This window comes from Gadus chalcogrammus, chromosome 16, assembly GCF_026213295.1.
Source record: "Gadus chalcogrammus isolate NIFS_2021 chromosome 16, NIFS_Gcha_1.0, whole genome shotgun sequence".
Classification (NCBI taxonomy): domain Eukaryota; kingdom Metazoa; phylum Chordata; class Actinopteri; order Gadiformes; family Gadidae; genus Gadus; species Gadus chalcogrammus.
Window position 1 is genome coordinate 23,377,986 of NC_079427.1, and position 15,270 is coordinate 23,393,255.

At 41.3% G+C, this 15,270-nt stretch overlaps 2 protein-coding genes across 2 annotated transcripts; both read right to left on the reverse strand.

Moving 5' to 3' along the window:
• Positions 1-5,042: 5,042 nt before the first annotated feature.
• LOC130405675 (trace amine-associated receptor 1-like) lies at positions 5,043-6,129 on the reverse strand. Its single transcript, XM_056610847.1, has one exon. It carries the CDS (start codon positions 6,127-6,129, stop codon positions 5,146-5,148), a length of 984 nt encoding a protein of 327 aa, XP_056466822.1. The 3' UTR covers positions 5,043-5,145.
• A 4,674-nt stretch (positions 6,130-10,803) lies between these two features.
• Positions 10,804-11,787, reverse strand: LOC130405676 (trace amine-associated receptor 1-like). Its single transcript, XM_056610848.1, has 2 exons — positions 11,505-11,787; positions 10,804-11,432 (listed from the first exon to the last, which is right to left on the reverse strand). The coding sequence occupies exons 1-2, from the start codon at positions 11,785-11,787 to the stop codon at positions 10,804-10,806; spliced, it is 912 nt and encodes a 303-aa protein (XP_056466823.1).
• Positions 11,788-15,270: the final 3,483 nt, after the last annotated feature.

Here is a 15,270-nt window from a genome sequence, read left to right on the forward strand (position 1 = left end):
CAAGAGCATATTTTTTTTAATGAGCGGTTCGGGTGCATTATTTTTATATAAGGCCTAATATTTGAGGTCCGAGTTGCGGTCATATATGTACCCGCGCACCACTGCTACATACAGATCACTTCCGCGATTTAGAAAAGTACTAGACACGCCTCCGACTACAAGTTACGTCTCCGACTACATGTTACGCCTCCTAGTGCAAGTTACGCCTCCTCCGACTCCAAGTTACGCCTCCTACTACAAGTTACGCCTCCGTCTTGCAGGACGCAAACAGACCCAACTCACATTTTGCCAGACATTCGGTCTGGCAAGATGTTCGCTCAATTGCCTGGTACCATACCAGTCATAGCCTGGTCCTACCAGACTCTCATACTTCATTTAATTTGCACAGAGAGTCAGGACCCAATCAATTGTTAACTCACTTGAAGGCGGGTGTCTGTTGAAGTTTAAAACTATTGGATCTGCGGCTGCCCACTGCCACTCTGGATCTGCCATAACCAATCGCTAACGTTTGGACCGGCAGGGAATCATGTTGCGCGCAGGCTGTAAACAAACGAAACACTGTGACTGAAGATGTCCGTCAATGAGAGCTGACTTTAACGTCATTGTTCTCAGCCACTCCTTCTGTTCGCTGATTGGACGCACAAAATTTTGACGGAGGAAACCCAGCAATATACCGCAAACCAGAGCCTGTCTACGAAGAGCCTAGGCACTTCCCATACGCCCCATTGTACCGATCTTGGTTGTAGTTCCATCAGGTATCCACTGAGGGTGATCGCGGGCGAGTCCAGATTGAATGGGAGTCTATGAGGCTAGACGGCTAAATATGTCTCTTTCACCTGCTTGTCGTTGAAATATCGCTAATTTTATTGTAGATTCCGCAAGTTCAATATAGATTATAGCTCAAAAGTCAAATGAATGAATACTTATATAAATACTTATACCTTTCGATTTCTTACAGTTTGGGCCGTTGTTGAACGTACACGCTAGCATTCTGCTAATGAATGCTTATTGGTCAGGGACGGACTTGCGACTGATTACGACCAGAGACCCGTCTTGATGGCATCTGAAGCTGAAGCACAATCGGAGGACTTTCCGTCAAAGTTAATTTTTTGTGTACTGTATTTATATTTTCCTGCAGGCACTTTTATTTTTTATATAGTTATGTATGGTGAAAGTACATGGGTATAAATGGAATTTCTTCCATTTCTTGTGTTCAATGTTCAATGAGTTATATACATGGTACGGTATGACAACCTTAAATAATACAGTCAATGTCCCGCTCAATATCATTTCATCTGTCATTGTCTATTTTTCGAAAATAAAGATAGTTAAAAAAAAAAAAAAGCCTCACATTTTTCGTTTCCCAAGGACAGAATAAGGTAACGTTCTTGCTTGCTCCTGTATGAATGGTGCTAGGCTACCTGAGGCTGCACCTGGTAGGGAAAGTTGCGCTGGAGCCCGGGTAAAATCACACATGGCTTATTCAAGTTGCGCGCTAGACATTCTCTAAAGTGTCGAGACTCAAGCACTTAACTTACCTTAACCGATTGTTCCATACAAATTGTTTGTTACCGATTTAACAACTTCAACATCTGCTATTACTGTAGTTCTTTTTTTGTAGGACTTACTAGGTCATGGGCTAATGACCTTGCACAGAGAGAAAACCATCTACACCACTTGTCATTGATTTCTATGCATTCGCTGATCTTTACAGATGGGTTTGTTTTAAGCCATTGAATTTAATTTCTATGCCCTGCAACACATTATAAGGCAAGCTACACATGTTTGTTAAATGAGACATATGGTATAGGTCACATTGAAACAGTAATTATACTAACATTATATCAACATTGCAACAGGCAAGTTTATTCAAACATCACACTAACAAGAACACAATAAGAACAGTAACTAATAGTAAATAAAAAAAAAAAGGAGAAATGATTTAACAACACTGAACATACTGAACAGGGACAGAGGAAGAAGACTTGTCCGTTGTCACAGCATCAAGGTCCAACTGTAGAGATCAAGAAAGGAAGAGGCATGATGAGGAGTTCAACAAAACACTGTGCTCTCTAGGAGATTGTTTACTGATGTAAACTAAGTTAATCCAGTCTTACAATTATGATTCAAATCCAGGTTTCTATTTCAGGAGAAAGATAGATAATCAGCCGACAGCCAGCAGCCAGCCAGCTGATAGCAGCTAGCACTAGATAGAAATCAATAGCGATGTCGTTAGTAAAAAAAAAGCTTTATCATCGGCACTAGTGATGTTATGGTTTGCGTCGAGGCAACGGGGCGTGTGTCGAGTACCTCGGCTCCTCCCCCAGCGAAGCTCCGTATCGAGTAGGATTCACATAGGCGAAATGACGTAGCGTGTGACGTTCTTAGCTTCATCTCGGGCTGTTCCGCGATATGGGTTCACAATTGGCACATTTTTACAAAAAGAAGACACTACCCAGTTCCAAGATCACTTTAATGGCTATGTAATTAATCACACTCATTCTCAGTCATCATGCAGTTCTATTATTACAATTATTAGTAGGCTACTGTAGTTATAAGACAATCTATTTTGCCCGGGATGACTTACAATCTTTGTCAAATGATTTCTTCTCTACCATGAGCTCGGGAGATATTTATGTACGGCGTATCACACGTATCACTGAAATGACTTTAATTCTTAAACGTTATGATGTTGTACGAAGCAAACATCACATCATCACAGGAAACTCTTTCTTTCATCATAATTTCATTCACCACTAGGTGTCCCTAGCGTACTCATTTGAAGCTTCGAGGTCGAACCACTTTGATGGTTAATCTGGCTGCAAGGCATGTTATCGTTGCGGGAAAAAGGAAATGCGGAAGTGATTCAGAAACTGCCGTAAAGCAGTACTATGGAGTTAGAATCATGCCAAAACCCTGCACACACGCAAAACGTGTTTTGCTCACGCATAACGATTCACACGCACACAAAACGTGTTTTACTCACGCACAATGATTCACACACACGCTCAGTGTGGTTTGCAAATACAAAACATCATTCACAAACTTATGCATTTTGCTTCAGAAACAAATACAGTATGTTTTACACAAAGTACAAAAAAAAATCCTTCAAGTACACAAAACAATTCTACAAGTACGGAACACGAAAGCTGCGCGTGGATGGGAATGTATTTGCGCACGGATCGGAATGCATTTGCGCACGGATCAGCAAGGCGGAAAATGAGTGCCAAAAGTCACGTTACAAACAAATGTCCTGTGATTCACACTACACAACAACAGGTGGTGTTGTTCCTGCCAAACCGCACGGATTCCGTACGGTTTCCGTGCGGTTTAGCACTTTTACCGCGCCATTCTAGGGCCTGTTAGTGGCCTTCTTGGCTTTCCATAGAATCCACACACGGTTGGCCGGCATCAAATAAAGATTTTGGGGAGAAAAAAAGATCGTCCTGGCGGCCTTAAACTGATTCAACAGTGCCACCTGCTGTTGTGTAGTGTGAATCACAGGACATTTATTTGTCACGTGACTTTTGGCACTAATTTTCCGCCTTGCTGATCTGTGCGCAAATGCATTCCTATCCGTGCGCAAATGCATTCCGATCCACGCGCAGCTTTCGTGTTCCGTACTTGTAGAATTGTTTTGTGTACTTGAAGGATTTTTTTTGTACTTTGTGTAAAACATACTGTATTTGTTTCTGAAGCAAAATGCATTAGTTTGTGAATGATGTTTTGTATTTGCAAACCACACTGAGCATGTGTGTGAATCATTGTGCGTGAGTAAAACACGTTTTGTGTGCGTGTGAATCGTTATGCGTGAGCAAAACACGTTTTGCGTGAGTGCAGGGTTTTTGGCATGATTCTAACTCCATACAGTACCTCTGACAGTATGACAATAGCTGTGTTCGAAATCGTTCCCTATACACTCACTCACTATTCCCTATATAGTGTTCATGATATAGTGCACTATATAGGGTACGAACAAACGAGAATTCGGACACTACGCTGAACATTTCTAAACGTCATTTGCGTCAGTAAATGCGCCGGGTATTTGTGTGACGCAGACTGATGCGCCCACATCATGTAAACAAACCGGGCACTCATGAGGAAAGCTGGAGGTTATATTGATGTTGAATGTTACATTTCCTTGTTCAAGTTTTTTTAAACTAATTTTGAATGTTAAATTCCCAATGTTAAATCCCAAATAAATTGTTGACATTTCTATACGAAAGCCGGAGACTCCATCATTAAATGTATTCGTTTTCGCGGTTATTCAGCTTCTTCTTCTCCTCTGGAAAAACACGACCGCATTGCATTGTGGTATACGGGAGTAACATGTAGGGTACATCATATGTACACTCAAATTTGGGGTATTTTAAGTGCATTATATAGTGCATGAAATTAACCACTAAGAATTCGAACACCACTACAAAATGGCGAGCACCCTATATAGCGCACTATATCCGTGATATGGAACAATTTCGAACACAGCTAATGTGTGACGTCGTCGCATTTTTTTAACGCCTTTTTAGAACAGATACGTGACCTTAAAAATGCAATATTCAGCTGAGTTTATTATCTTAGCCCCACTTTTTGAACGCAACTTTCAAATAAATTAAAAAAAAAAATTACATCGTAAGAAAAGTGGATTCTGAGGATAAAACCCCATAGGCTCCCATTCATTCTGGACTTGCCTGCGAGTGCCCCGCGTGGACAGAGATTATTACTGCAACCAGCCCAGAAAACCGGAACTAACCAGCGAGTGCCCATTCTCCTCATCTCCTCATTCTCCATTTGCGCAGACATTCTCTGCGCAAACCCAGACGTAGTACTGAAGGGAAATGAAAATTGAGCGGAAGTACTTAGGCGGGCGGAGCCAGGCTACCATTGTCACACTTTGTATTGAAACACACAAAGTACAGACACATTGTGTTTCCCAAAGCACATAAGGAAAACAGACAGTCTTGAGGAACAATAACTGACTTTCAGAGCCAGAAATCCAGGATAAATAATAGCACAATAAATAAAGGTATTTGGTGATTTGTGAATTTACATTTACACATTTACAATTGGTTTAAATTTCGACCCATCAGTTTTTTTTTTTCTTTTTATGGCCCTACATCTTCCAGGTGGCTTCACATGAAACCACTGTCACTCTGCAAACAATTTTGTGTCCGACATGTCAGACCGAAAGATGCTACCATAAACGATAATTTGAAACGCCTTCCTGAACCAACTGTAAAAGAAGGCGTACACCAACGGGTTAATGGTGGAATTCAGATACCCCAGCCACACGAGTGTGTCGAATAAAATGGGTGGTACGGAGTAGCCGATGAAGGGGTCAATGATGTTACAGATGAAGAACGGCGTCCAGAAGGACAGAAACACGCCCATGATGATGGCCAGTGTTTTGGTGGCTTTCCTCTGGTGCTTGTCCACCTTGGAGGAGCTGGTGTTCTGTACGCCTATGGTGCGCACATGTCTCTGGGCAACCATGTAGATCTTCAGATAGATGCCCATCATGATGACCCCGGGGAGGTAGAAGGATAGAATGGATGACACAGTGCTGGACACCCCACTCTGAAACAAAACACACCCTCCATCACATGGCACATTGTTATAGTAGAATTCCTCAATTCCCAAAATATTCAGCTCAAGGAAGATCATCCCAAAGCCGACCACAGCAGAGACACACCACGTGACCAGGATCATGATGACTGCTGTGTGAACGGTTATCTTACGGGGGTAGAGCATAGGGTGGCACACGGCATAATATCGGTCGATGGATATGAAGGACAGGTTCAAGATGGACGCGGTACACAGCAAGACGTCTGAGCTAATGAAGAGCTTGCATAACATCTCCCCGAAGTACCAGCAGGTCTCGACAGAGCGAATCATGCCAGGGAACATGACCAGCACCCCCAGGAGAAGGTCTGACATGGCCAGAGATAAGGTCAGGTAGTTGGTGGGCGTGTGGAGTTGCTTGAAGTGAGAAATGGCCACGATCACCAAGAGGTTACCCAGCACCGTGAGGACCACCGCAGACCCCAGGGCCAAGTAGAGGGTGATGCGGACAGTGACAGGGTAGACCGTCCTCACACACGAGCTATTCCCGTAGCAGAACTCCGGCTCCATCGGCCTGTATGGGGGGGATGAGGGAGGCTGGGAGGGAGGGAGGAAGTTAAGAAAAGGTGGTGGAAGGGAACGGCGGGGGGTGACAGGGTTTAAGTAAATGGGGTCACTCTTCTCGGGGGGGGGGGGGGGGGGGGGGGGGGGTTGAGGGGTTTGTGCAACTATATGCAAAGGACTTGAGGCAAAACATACATTAGACAATTTAATCATGTGCAGAAACATCATGTGACATAGAGCTGGTATACAATTCTGATGATAATAGCACATTTAATAATGTTATATTATAAGAGTTGTGTACTTTCGTCTGCAATCATAATCATGAGAGGATCGACAGAATTTTGCCAGCGTTTACAATGGACAATACATTGTTATACATTGTAATGTTGCTAAATGTAGGCCTTCACCCAAGCTTGGATAATTTCCACCTCATGGCACATGGTTAAATGAGTCAATCATGTTGATGAGTCACAATGTGGTACAGCAGGATCTCTTCATAGCCCAATCAATTCAGTGATGCAATCATTAGTAAACTGTCACTTCTTAGTTTAGTTCTAATTCTATTTATAAATAAAGTGCCCATGTACAATCTTTAAGTAATTTATTAGGAAAAGCTATCATAGACAATGCAATATATAATGTTATAAATAAATAATGTATTTGTTTTTGCCATTGTTCAGTGATAAATTACGGTGACAAATGACAGCAAGCATTTACTGTTGATACTATCTGGAACATCTGGTGTTATTCAGTTATGACAACATGCAATGTTCCGGATGTTCATACCCAACATATGTGTTTACGCAAGTTGCTAAACATTCTGCTTTCAGAGTGTCAAAAAAGTCATGCCACAGTCCTTATAAACCTAATAAACCACTTAATCACATACTTGAGACTTTAGTTAACTATATGTAGGTTGTAGTTGTTTATAATTAGGATGAGTTGTTTTGATCTCTGAATGAATGAGGAAAGAAATCCTTATTTATAAGCAACTAAACTGAACTAAAAAATGATTTGCAGGACATCTATTCAAATATACTTCTGAAAATAGAACCAGAAAGAATAGGGTATATTATTTCTACAAAAATAATTGAAATGGTAAAAAAAAAAAAATGCTGTGGTTGCATACAAATAATATCAATACATTACCTACAACATGGCTATTTAAGCAACATCCCCAAATATTTAGTAAAGATAGAAACATTATTTAATAACCATTTTCATTACTCTTATGATTCAAATTTTACTTGGTGAAAAGTAGTTTAAAGAGTGATACAGCATTATTCGGGGCTTACCTTAGATAGCTGAAATGGTCAACTCAAGGGATACAGTGACTGTGCTTCCTATATGTTGACATTTCAAGATGACGTCAGGAACAAAACAGTGAGCCTCTGTTCTGACTGGGCAATTTCCCTGGACTCTGTGGCCAGATGCAACAACAATCTCTGAGGAGAGGGCTGAGGCTGGCAATGGACAATTTTGAGGGCAAGATGCGTTGCCCTCAAAATTTTAATTGAGAATTGGTCAAGGGACCGACTCCTTGGTTTATTATGTACGATGTCAAACACAATTACAAGCCAATGTAAAAGAAAATATTCACCTTCAGTATAAGATCTTTAAATGGAAATGTATAGAACAGTAAGACATAGGTTTTCTGAGCACCAATAGATTTACTCCAGGATTTGATTTATATTTTGTCAGTCAAGAACAACATTCACATTTAGCCATTATACAATTCGAAGTCATTGCTGAAATAATTAAAAAGGTTGAAAGAACCTTCCCTCAGACAGCAACAAGGTGAAACAAATAACAGAGAAACTTGTTCTGTTTTTTGTCCTGGACAACCTTTTCCGTGGGAGAAAATGTGGGATTTCAAAGTATTTCAGGAACTTAAGCCTCCCTACACTTAACCCTGTTGCCAATATATAACGGGGAAGGGAGAGGGGATTGTTGCTAAATCAGTGGTCGGTTCACCGACCATGGTAGCGTTCTTCAGGGAGGACCTTCCTCCCTCAGCCTCCAGTGACTCCCATTCATTTCCACTGAAGTGTTGGCGGCCGGTGAATAACATGGGGTTCAATGGGAGAGAAGAGGAAAGCTAGTGGTCGTGACCAGTTATTGATTTGTCTATGTCGTGGTCTTTTTGGTCCTAACAACCTTCTTCCTTCTCTGTGCGTGTTGGCCTGGCTGTTCGACGAGTAAATATTCAAGGTCATAAGGGCTGTCAAGTTCGGGTCGGTTGGTCAATAGGTTGGTCAACATGCCCTTGTTTAAAGCAAATTTTAGTAATTTGAAATAACATTATTAGAACAATATTCAAAGTTCTGTAGTTTCTGTTTTGATAATAATATTGTTTAATAGACTATAAGACCTTTTAAAAGGAGGTCAAAACACCCTGGTTTTCTTCAAACTTGACCAACTTATGCTAGACTTCAACTTGTAACTTTCTGAACATTTACTATTTTCTAAACTAATGACAAAATGTCACAGAAGTAGGCTTTGAATGTGATCATTTCAGAATTAGCACCTTTGCACCTTGGGACCCATTAAATTCAACACATAACAAAACCTCTCCAGTCACTGAAGAGGACAACAGGGTGAAAGCCGTCAGCCATTGCTCTGACTGGGCCGTTTCCCTAGACTCTGTTGCAAGATGCAATAACAATCTCTGAGGGCGCTAATGGCAACATGGAAAATACAACAGGGAGAGAAGTGTTGCGAAAGAGAGACATAATGATCACAACTTTTATTTTTATTTTAAATTTTCTCTCTCTTTTTCCCATCCATGGGAAAAAGTGGACTTGGTTTATTTTTGTACTACATTGAAAGAAAAACACTGCCCATAAGCATTTGATAGATTTTCTAATGGAATTGAAAGACACCTTCTTTCAGATCTCCAATAGATTTATTCCTAGAGTTATATTACAAAAGTTGAGAACAATTTTCATATGAGCCATGAACCAATTTAAACGTTTGAAGGTTATTTTTGAAGTTAAAGAGGACGGACCTGAACAAATCCGTAACAGTCTCCCAAACATCAAACCCCTCACCTTTGTTTTGTCAGACCTAAATCCGTTAATTTTATTTTTAATTAAAGTTTTGTAAACATATACTATGTGTCTGAGACATATCGTAACTAAAGAATATCCCAAAATAAATAATCACGCCTTGGCTTTTTATAATGAAACTATTTTAGAGATGACGACATGGACAAACCAGTCAGCCACTGCTCTGACGGGGCCATTTCCCTCCGATTGCTTAAGGAATTGTGAGGCAACCTTGTTTTCGTTAATATTAAACCTAAGTCTTTTGTTGTGATGCTACTGTCTATTATGTGAAAGTTTGCCAATAAGGATCCTGTATACCCATTGTCTCTCTGAAGATGCTTGGTGAATACTGCCACTGGGCCTTCCCATCATCCTTCTCCAATAAACAAAATGCTTTGCCAACATGAATGTCATCACACACACATACACTTACTTTGTCATGCATTATAGTCTAAGAAATGTCAATCAATTGTAGTTCATGGGTTCTTTATGTGTCATATTTGTGAGCATAAAACAGCATGGATTAAATGTTGTGAGGGAGGTATTTTGTTTATTATATTAAAATTGTTGCCATCTTTAATATACATATTTCTAAGACGTACAATATAACCCAAAATATGTTATATGGCATGGAATTATTATCATGACAGACAATATGGATTTGTATGGATGTTATATGGGTGTATGATAGGCCTATGGGTTATATGGGTGGATGTGAATGGATGTTATGTAAGGGATAATGTTTAGAACGCCGGTCATTATCGGGAAAATAGGCCCGACAGGGCGAACAGGACACCGACGCTCAGCGGCCCTGAAGGGGCCTATTTTCGATAATGACCGGCAACGTTCTTTACATTATCCCGCTTATTACACGGCTATTTGCCTAAATTAAAAAATAACTTCACATGGTGTGTCTTTCTACAATTTATTTGTTACCAGCAATGCTGGTACACTGGTAGTGTCAATCAGCAGAGAAATAGTCTGCCAAAGACGTTGCCGTCGCTTAGCAACCGAAGACGCTGGGTTTGACAAGTTACCGGACTACTTGCGGAGTGATACCAAAGATGTCATTAGAGGCAAAAAAATCTTTGTTTTCCTTGACAGCGGTTAATTATACTTAGCAACGGTGAATTATCAAATATAATTTACCGCCGGAAGTTGTGAAGGGCCCATGCAAGTGAACGGAGCGTTCCACGGCATTGAGAAGACCCGTGTAATAAATGGGTGTATTATATGGGTGCTTGTTGTTCCATGTAGGCATTTTCACTTATTTGCACATTTGTTTCTTTGCAGTGCTTGTGGTACATCTTAAAATACATTTTGCTTGATTTGTGGCACCACAGCTAAGTATACATTGCCTCTTCCACAGTACAAACATTTTCAATTCACTTTTAACAGTCGGTTAAAAAACAGTGTGTTCTGACTTTCGAAGCCAGAGATCCCAAATACCACCTAGGTAAATATCATTATCAAAATGTTGTCAATTTGAAAGAAAATATATGTTATTAATTTAAATGTTAACAGTTGTTATGGGGAAAACATATATAATTATTATGAATTTCCACCCATCAGTTCAAAAGCCTTCCTTTTGATGGCCCTACAACTTACGGAAGGCTTCAACATGCAACAACAGTCACTCTGCAAACAATTTTGTGTCAGACATGTCAGACCAAAAGATGGCCCCGGAAACTATTATTTGTAATGCCTTCCTGAACCAACTGTAGAAGAAGGCGTACACCAACGGGTTGATGGTGGAATTCAGATACCCCAGCCACACGAGAGTGTCGAACAAGGCGGGCGGTACAGAGTAGCCGATGAAGGGGTCGATGATATTACAGATGAAAAATGGCGCCCAGAAGGACAGAAACACGCCCATGATGATGGCCAGCGTTTTGGTGGCTTTCCTTTGGTGCTTGTCCACCTTGGAGGAGCTGGTGTTCTGAAGGCCTGTGGTGCGTACCTGTCTCTTGGCCACCACGTAGATCTTCAGGTAGATGCCCAGCATGATGACCCCGGGGATGTAGAAGGCGATAATGGACGAGACAGTGATGGAAACCCCACTCTGTAACAAAACACACCTTCCTTCACACGCCACATTGTTATAGTACAACTCCTCGATTCCTAATATATTCAGCTTGAGAAAGATCATCCCAAAGCCGACCACAGCGGATACACACCATGTGACCAGGATCATGATGAATGCGGTGTTATCAGTTATCTTATGGGGGTAGAGCAGAGGGTGGCACACGGCATAATAGCGGTCGATGGATATAAAGGACAGGTTCAAGATGGACGCGGTACACAACAAAACGTCAGAGCTAGTGAATAGCTTGCAGAACATGTCCCCAAAGTACCAGCAGGTCTCAACTGATTGTAGCATGCCGGGGAACATGACCAGAATCCCCAGGAGGAAGTCAGACATGGCCAAGGAGAGGGTCAGGTAGTTGGTGGGCGTGTGGAGTTGCTTGAAGTGAGAAATGGCCACGATCACGAAGAGGTTACCCAGCACCGTGAGGACCACCGCAGACCCCAGGGTCAAGTAGAGGGTGACACGGACAGCAACAGGGTAGACCGTCCTCAGACACGAGCCATTCCCGTAGCAGTACTCCGGCTCCATTGGCCTGGGAGGGGGGGAAAGAGGGAGAGAGAGAGAGAGAGAGAGTTTGAGAGAGAGCAGGAGGGAGGGAGGAAGGGAAGGTTGGGGTTAGGCAGGGTTTAAGTAAATTAGGTCATGCAGTCTGCAACCTGAAATACATTATTACATCAGTGATGTTGAAAAACAGTTGATGGTGGGGATTAAGGGCTTTGGGCACCGACATTCAAAGGACCTGAAGAAAAACACACGTTAAACATGTGAATAATACGCAGAAACATCATGTGTCAAGCACTTCCAATCAATGCAGGATTTGACAGAGCTATGCCAGATTTGACACGAGAATTGAATTACTGATGTTGTCAAACGCAAGCCTAATGATTGATCTGGCACATCCTCATTAAGAGAGCAAAACGAGTCATGCCACAATCCTTATTCATGAACTACAACATGTCAAGCTACTACTTACGACAATGGGCTTAATAAATAGTTTATCTCTTGTTGGGCGTTAAACCTGATAATAATTTGAATGTCTCTGCTAATCCTATCAACTGTCTTTACATCACTGCATGTCATTTTTTTGTAATATTAACTGTTTTAGCAGGCCATAAATCGGATGTAATAGGGTTATTCATAATAAGACAAATCATTCTAAATGTTAATGAAAAAGGTGTCAGAACTACCACCTGTCATATTTAAGGTGTATCCGAAAATATCTAGCAAAGACAGTCACATATTATCCAATAATGATTTCAATTACTCTAATGTATTTAAATATATTGGTGTAGATTAAGTAGTTTAAAGTGTGATAAAGCATTAGTCAGGCTTACCTCAGTCAGCTGAAGAGGTAAACTCAGTGGCAACTCGCATAATGTACTTTATATATCATTTCAAGACAGAGTCACCCACTGCTACGACTGGGCCATTTCCCTGGACTCTGTGGCAACGCAATAGCAATCTTGCATCTAGCCACAGGGACCACAACTTTTTGGGGCAGTATTTAGCATTAAAAAAAATCTCATTAAAATTTGTTATTGGTTCAATTTAAACAAATATTTCTTAACTCCCATCATGCGAAAAAGTTTGTAAAAAAAACAAAGCAACTCTGTCACTACTGTATCACGTTTACTATTCCCTCACTTTCCTCACAAAGTCCTGTCTCCCTTTTGAGTGTGTGCCTGTGCATTTTTTCCCACATGTTGACGAGACTATGGCGCACCGCCATAGTCTGATTTTGGCTGCCATATTTTCAATATGAAAAATAAATAAATAATTAAAGACAAACTCAACATATCTATGTTACTTTGTTTGGTCCAAACCCAGCAGTATGTATTAAGGGAAGCTGTGTGTGTAAGAGTGTGTGTGTGTGTGTGTCTGTGTTGGGGGGGGGGGGGTGAGAGAATATTTGGTATGCACAGAATCTATGAATTTAATAGTATTAATAATAATAATATTAATAATAATAAACTAGTAGTATAAAGGCTCAGCACTGTGTTTTAGTAATTTTTGTTTTCATCTTTTCGTAAATACCTTCTGAAAACTCCTCAACCCCATTAAGTATGACCCTTTACATTGCGTCATCAACATTCATATCAGTACCAGCAGATGGTAAGTCATTTGTCAGTAATTGATATTTCATATTTTGGTCCTCAAAATTCACCAGATTGATGCATTTCAATGGAATCTATTCAAATTTTCCTCCCGGGGGGGCATGCCCCTGGACCCCTAGAAGATCGCAATCACCCCACCATAGTCTCCAAAAATCCTGTGGGAAACACTGTGCCTGCGTATGTGCTTACGAGTCCAATCTTGTTGGTCTCACTACAGCTCTCTCAGGCCTTTGTTCTAGGGGTGATTGCAGATCGGGAAGAGTCTGCATTGGTGGTTCTGCAGACCTCTGTTCTGGATCACCGACTGAGGATGCTCTGGCACCCCTCCGCTGCGCTGCTCCGGATATGCCCACATGGGTATCAGGTGATGGCGGTTGCGTCTCAATGTTCGATGGAACCCAAGCACAGACGCAGACAACGGAGGTTGAATTAAAACAGAGGTTTATTGTAGGGAGGTTATGAGCAGTAGGGAATAAACAGGAGGTGGACAGGCAAGGATGGATGACAGGCAGATAACTCTAATGGCAGGTAGGCAGGCAGATGAGCACACAGGGTGGATGACAGGCAGGTACGGGGTTGGTGTCCCTTGGGCAAAGAGAACACTGAGATTATGAACAAGAGGAAACATGGATGTTAGGAAACAAACATTGAAGTTTGTATCCTCCAGGAAATCCTTATCCTCCAGTGTTTAAACCCTCTGAACCCGTGTGGGGGAGGAATAAATGCTTCTTAATCCATTGTTCTCAGGTACAGGAGGGACATATGCAGACAAGTGTGTTTTATTTTTTTGTTTTCGTGTGAACAATAACATTCCTTACGACAAAAATAATAATATTGAAGGCTCTGCAGTTTCTGTTTAAATATTCATATGATTTGATAGACTATAAGACAGGAGGTCAAAATACCCTGGTTTTCATTACCATGAATTCACCCAAGAAAGACTAATCATAACCTACTGAATATTTACCAGGCTCCAAACAAATTGCTTCTTAACAGGTCGTCGGTCTGGCAGCATTTGGTTAACATTTTTTTATTTAAAGTGTAAAATAAGTTAAAGGATGAAAGCATATCATCTAACCAAAAACAGTGGTTACCGCTGATAAATTACTCATAGACTACTGTTAGATTTAAATAGCAAAGATAGAGACATGTTAGAACAACATCATTTATTGCAGCAATTTAAAATTCCAAAAATACATGCGCAGCCAAAATGCACCAATCAAACGATCAAAAAATGATTCCATTACTCTTGTGTGGGAGGTCGCTTTCGAGCTGCACTTGCTGTCTCCCTCTGATTTTAATTCAACCATCGTGGTTAAAATGACCTCATATTGATCAATGACAGAAGACATAGGCTACTGTAGATACTAGACATGAATCGTGCTGAGACCAGCTGTAGTCTGAGAATTTCTGCAGGCGTTTTTTGTTGCGATTGTTTGCATTAAGCACTGTAGGCTCTTCGGTGAGGCTGTGATGAAGTTCACTATTTATTGGACCGTGTCTAGACAGTAACGAACATCTGAACATAGTTAATCGCGTTTGTAGTCTACATTCAGACGTGAACTCATTATTGCATGCGGGTGTCTTCATTCATAAAAAAAATCATAATTATAATTATTCTAAAGAGGTCTAGACTCCGTGCGCAGCCCCGCCTTCTCCAGTGAACCAAGAAAGCCCGCGCCGTGACGAACGGGGAATTTGACCCCCTCGGTTTCACAAAGAAAACTTGAGATAAGAAGGTGAAATCGCCGGGCGTGCCAAGCTGTGCCCGAACCGGCTTGGCAGTGTGAAAAGACCTATTGCCTACATCATCCTGCCCAACAATATGGGCAGGATCTAGACCAAGCTTTCCTAATCGGGTCAGCAATAGCCGTGTGTCATTGCCTAGCCTCTGCGT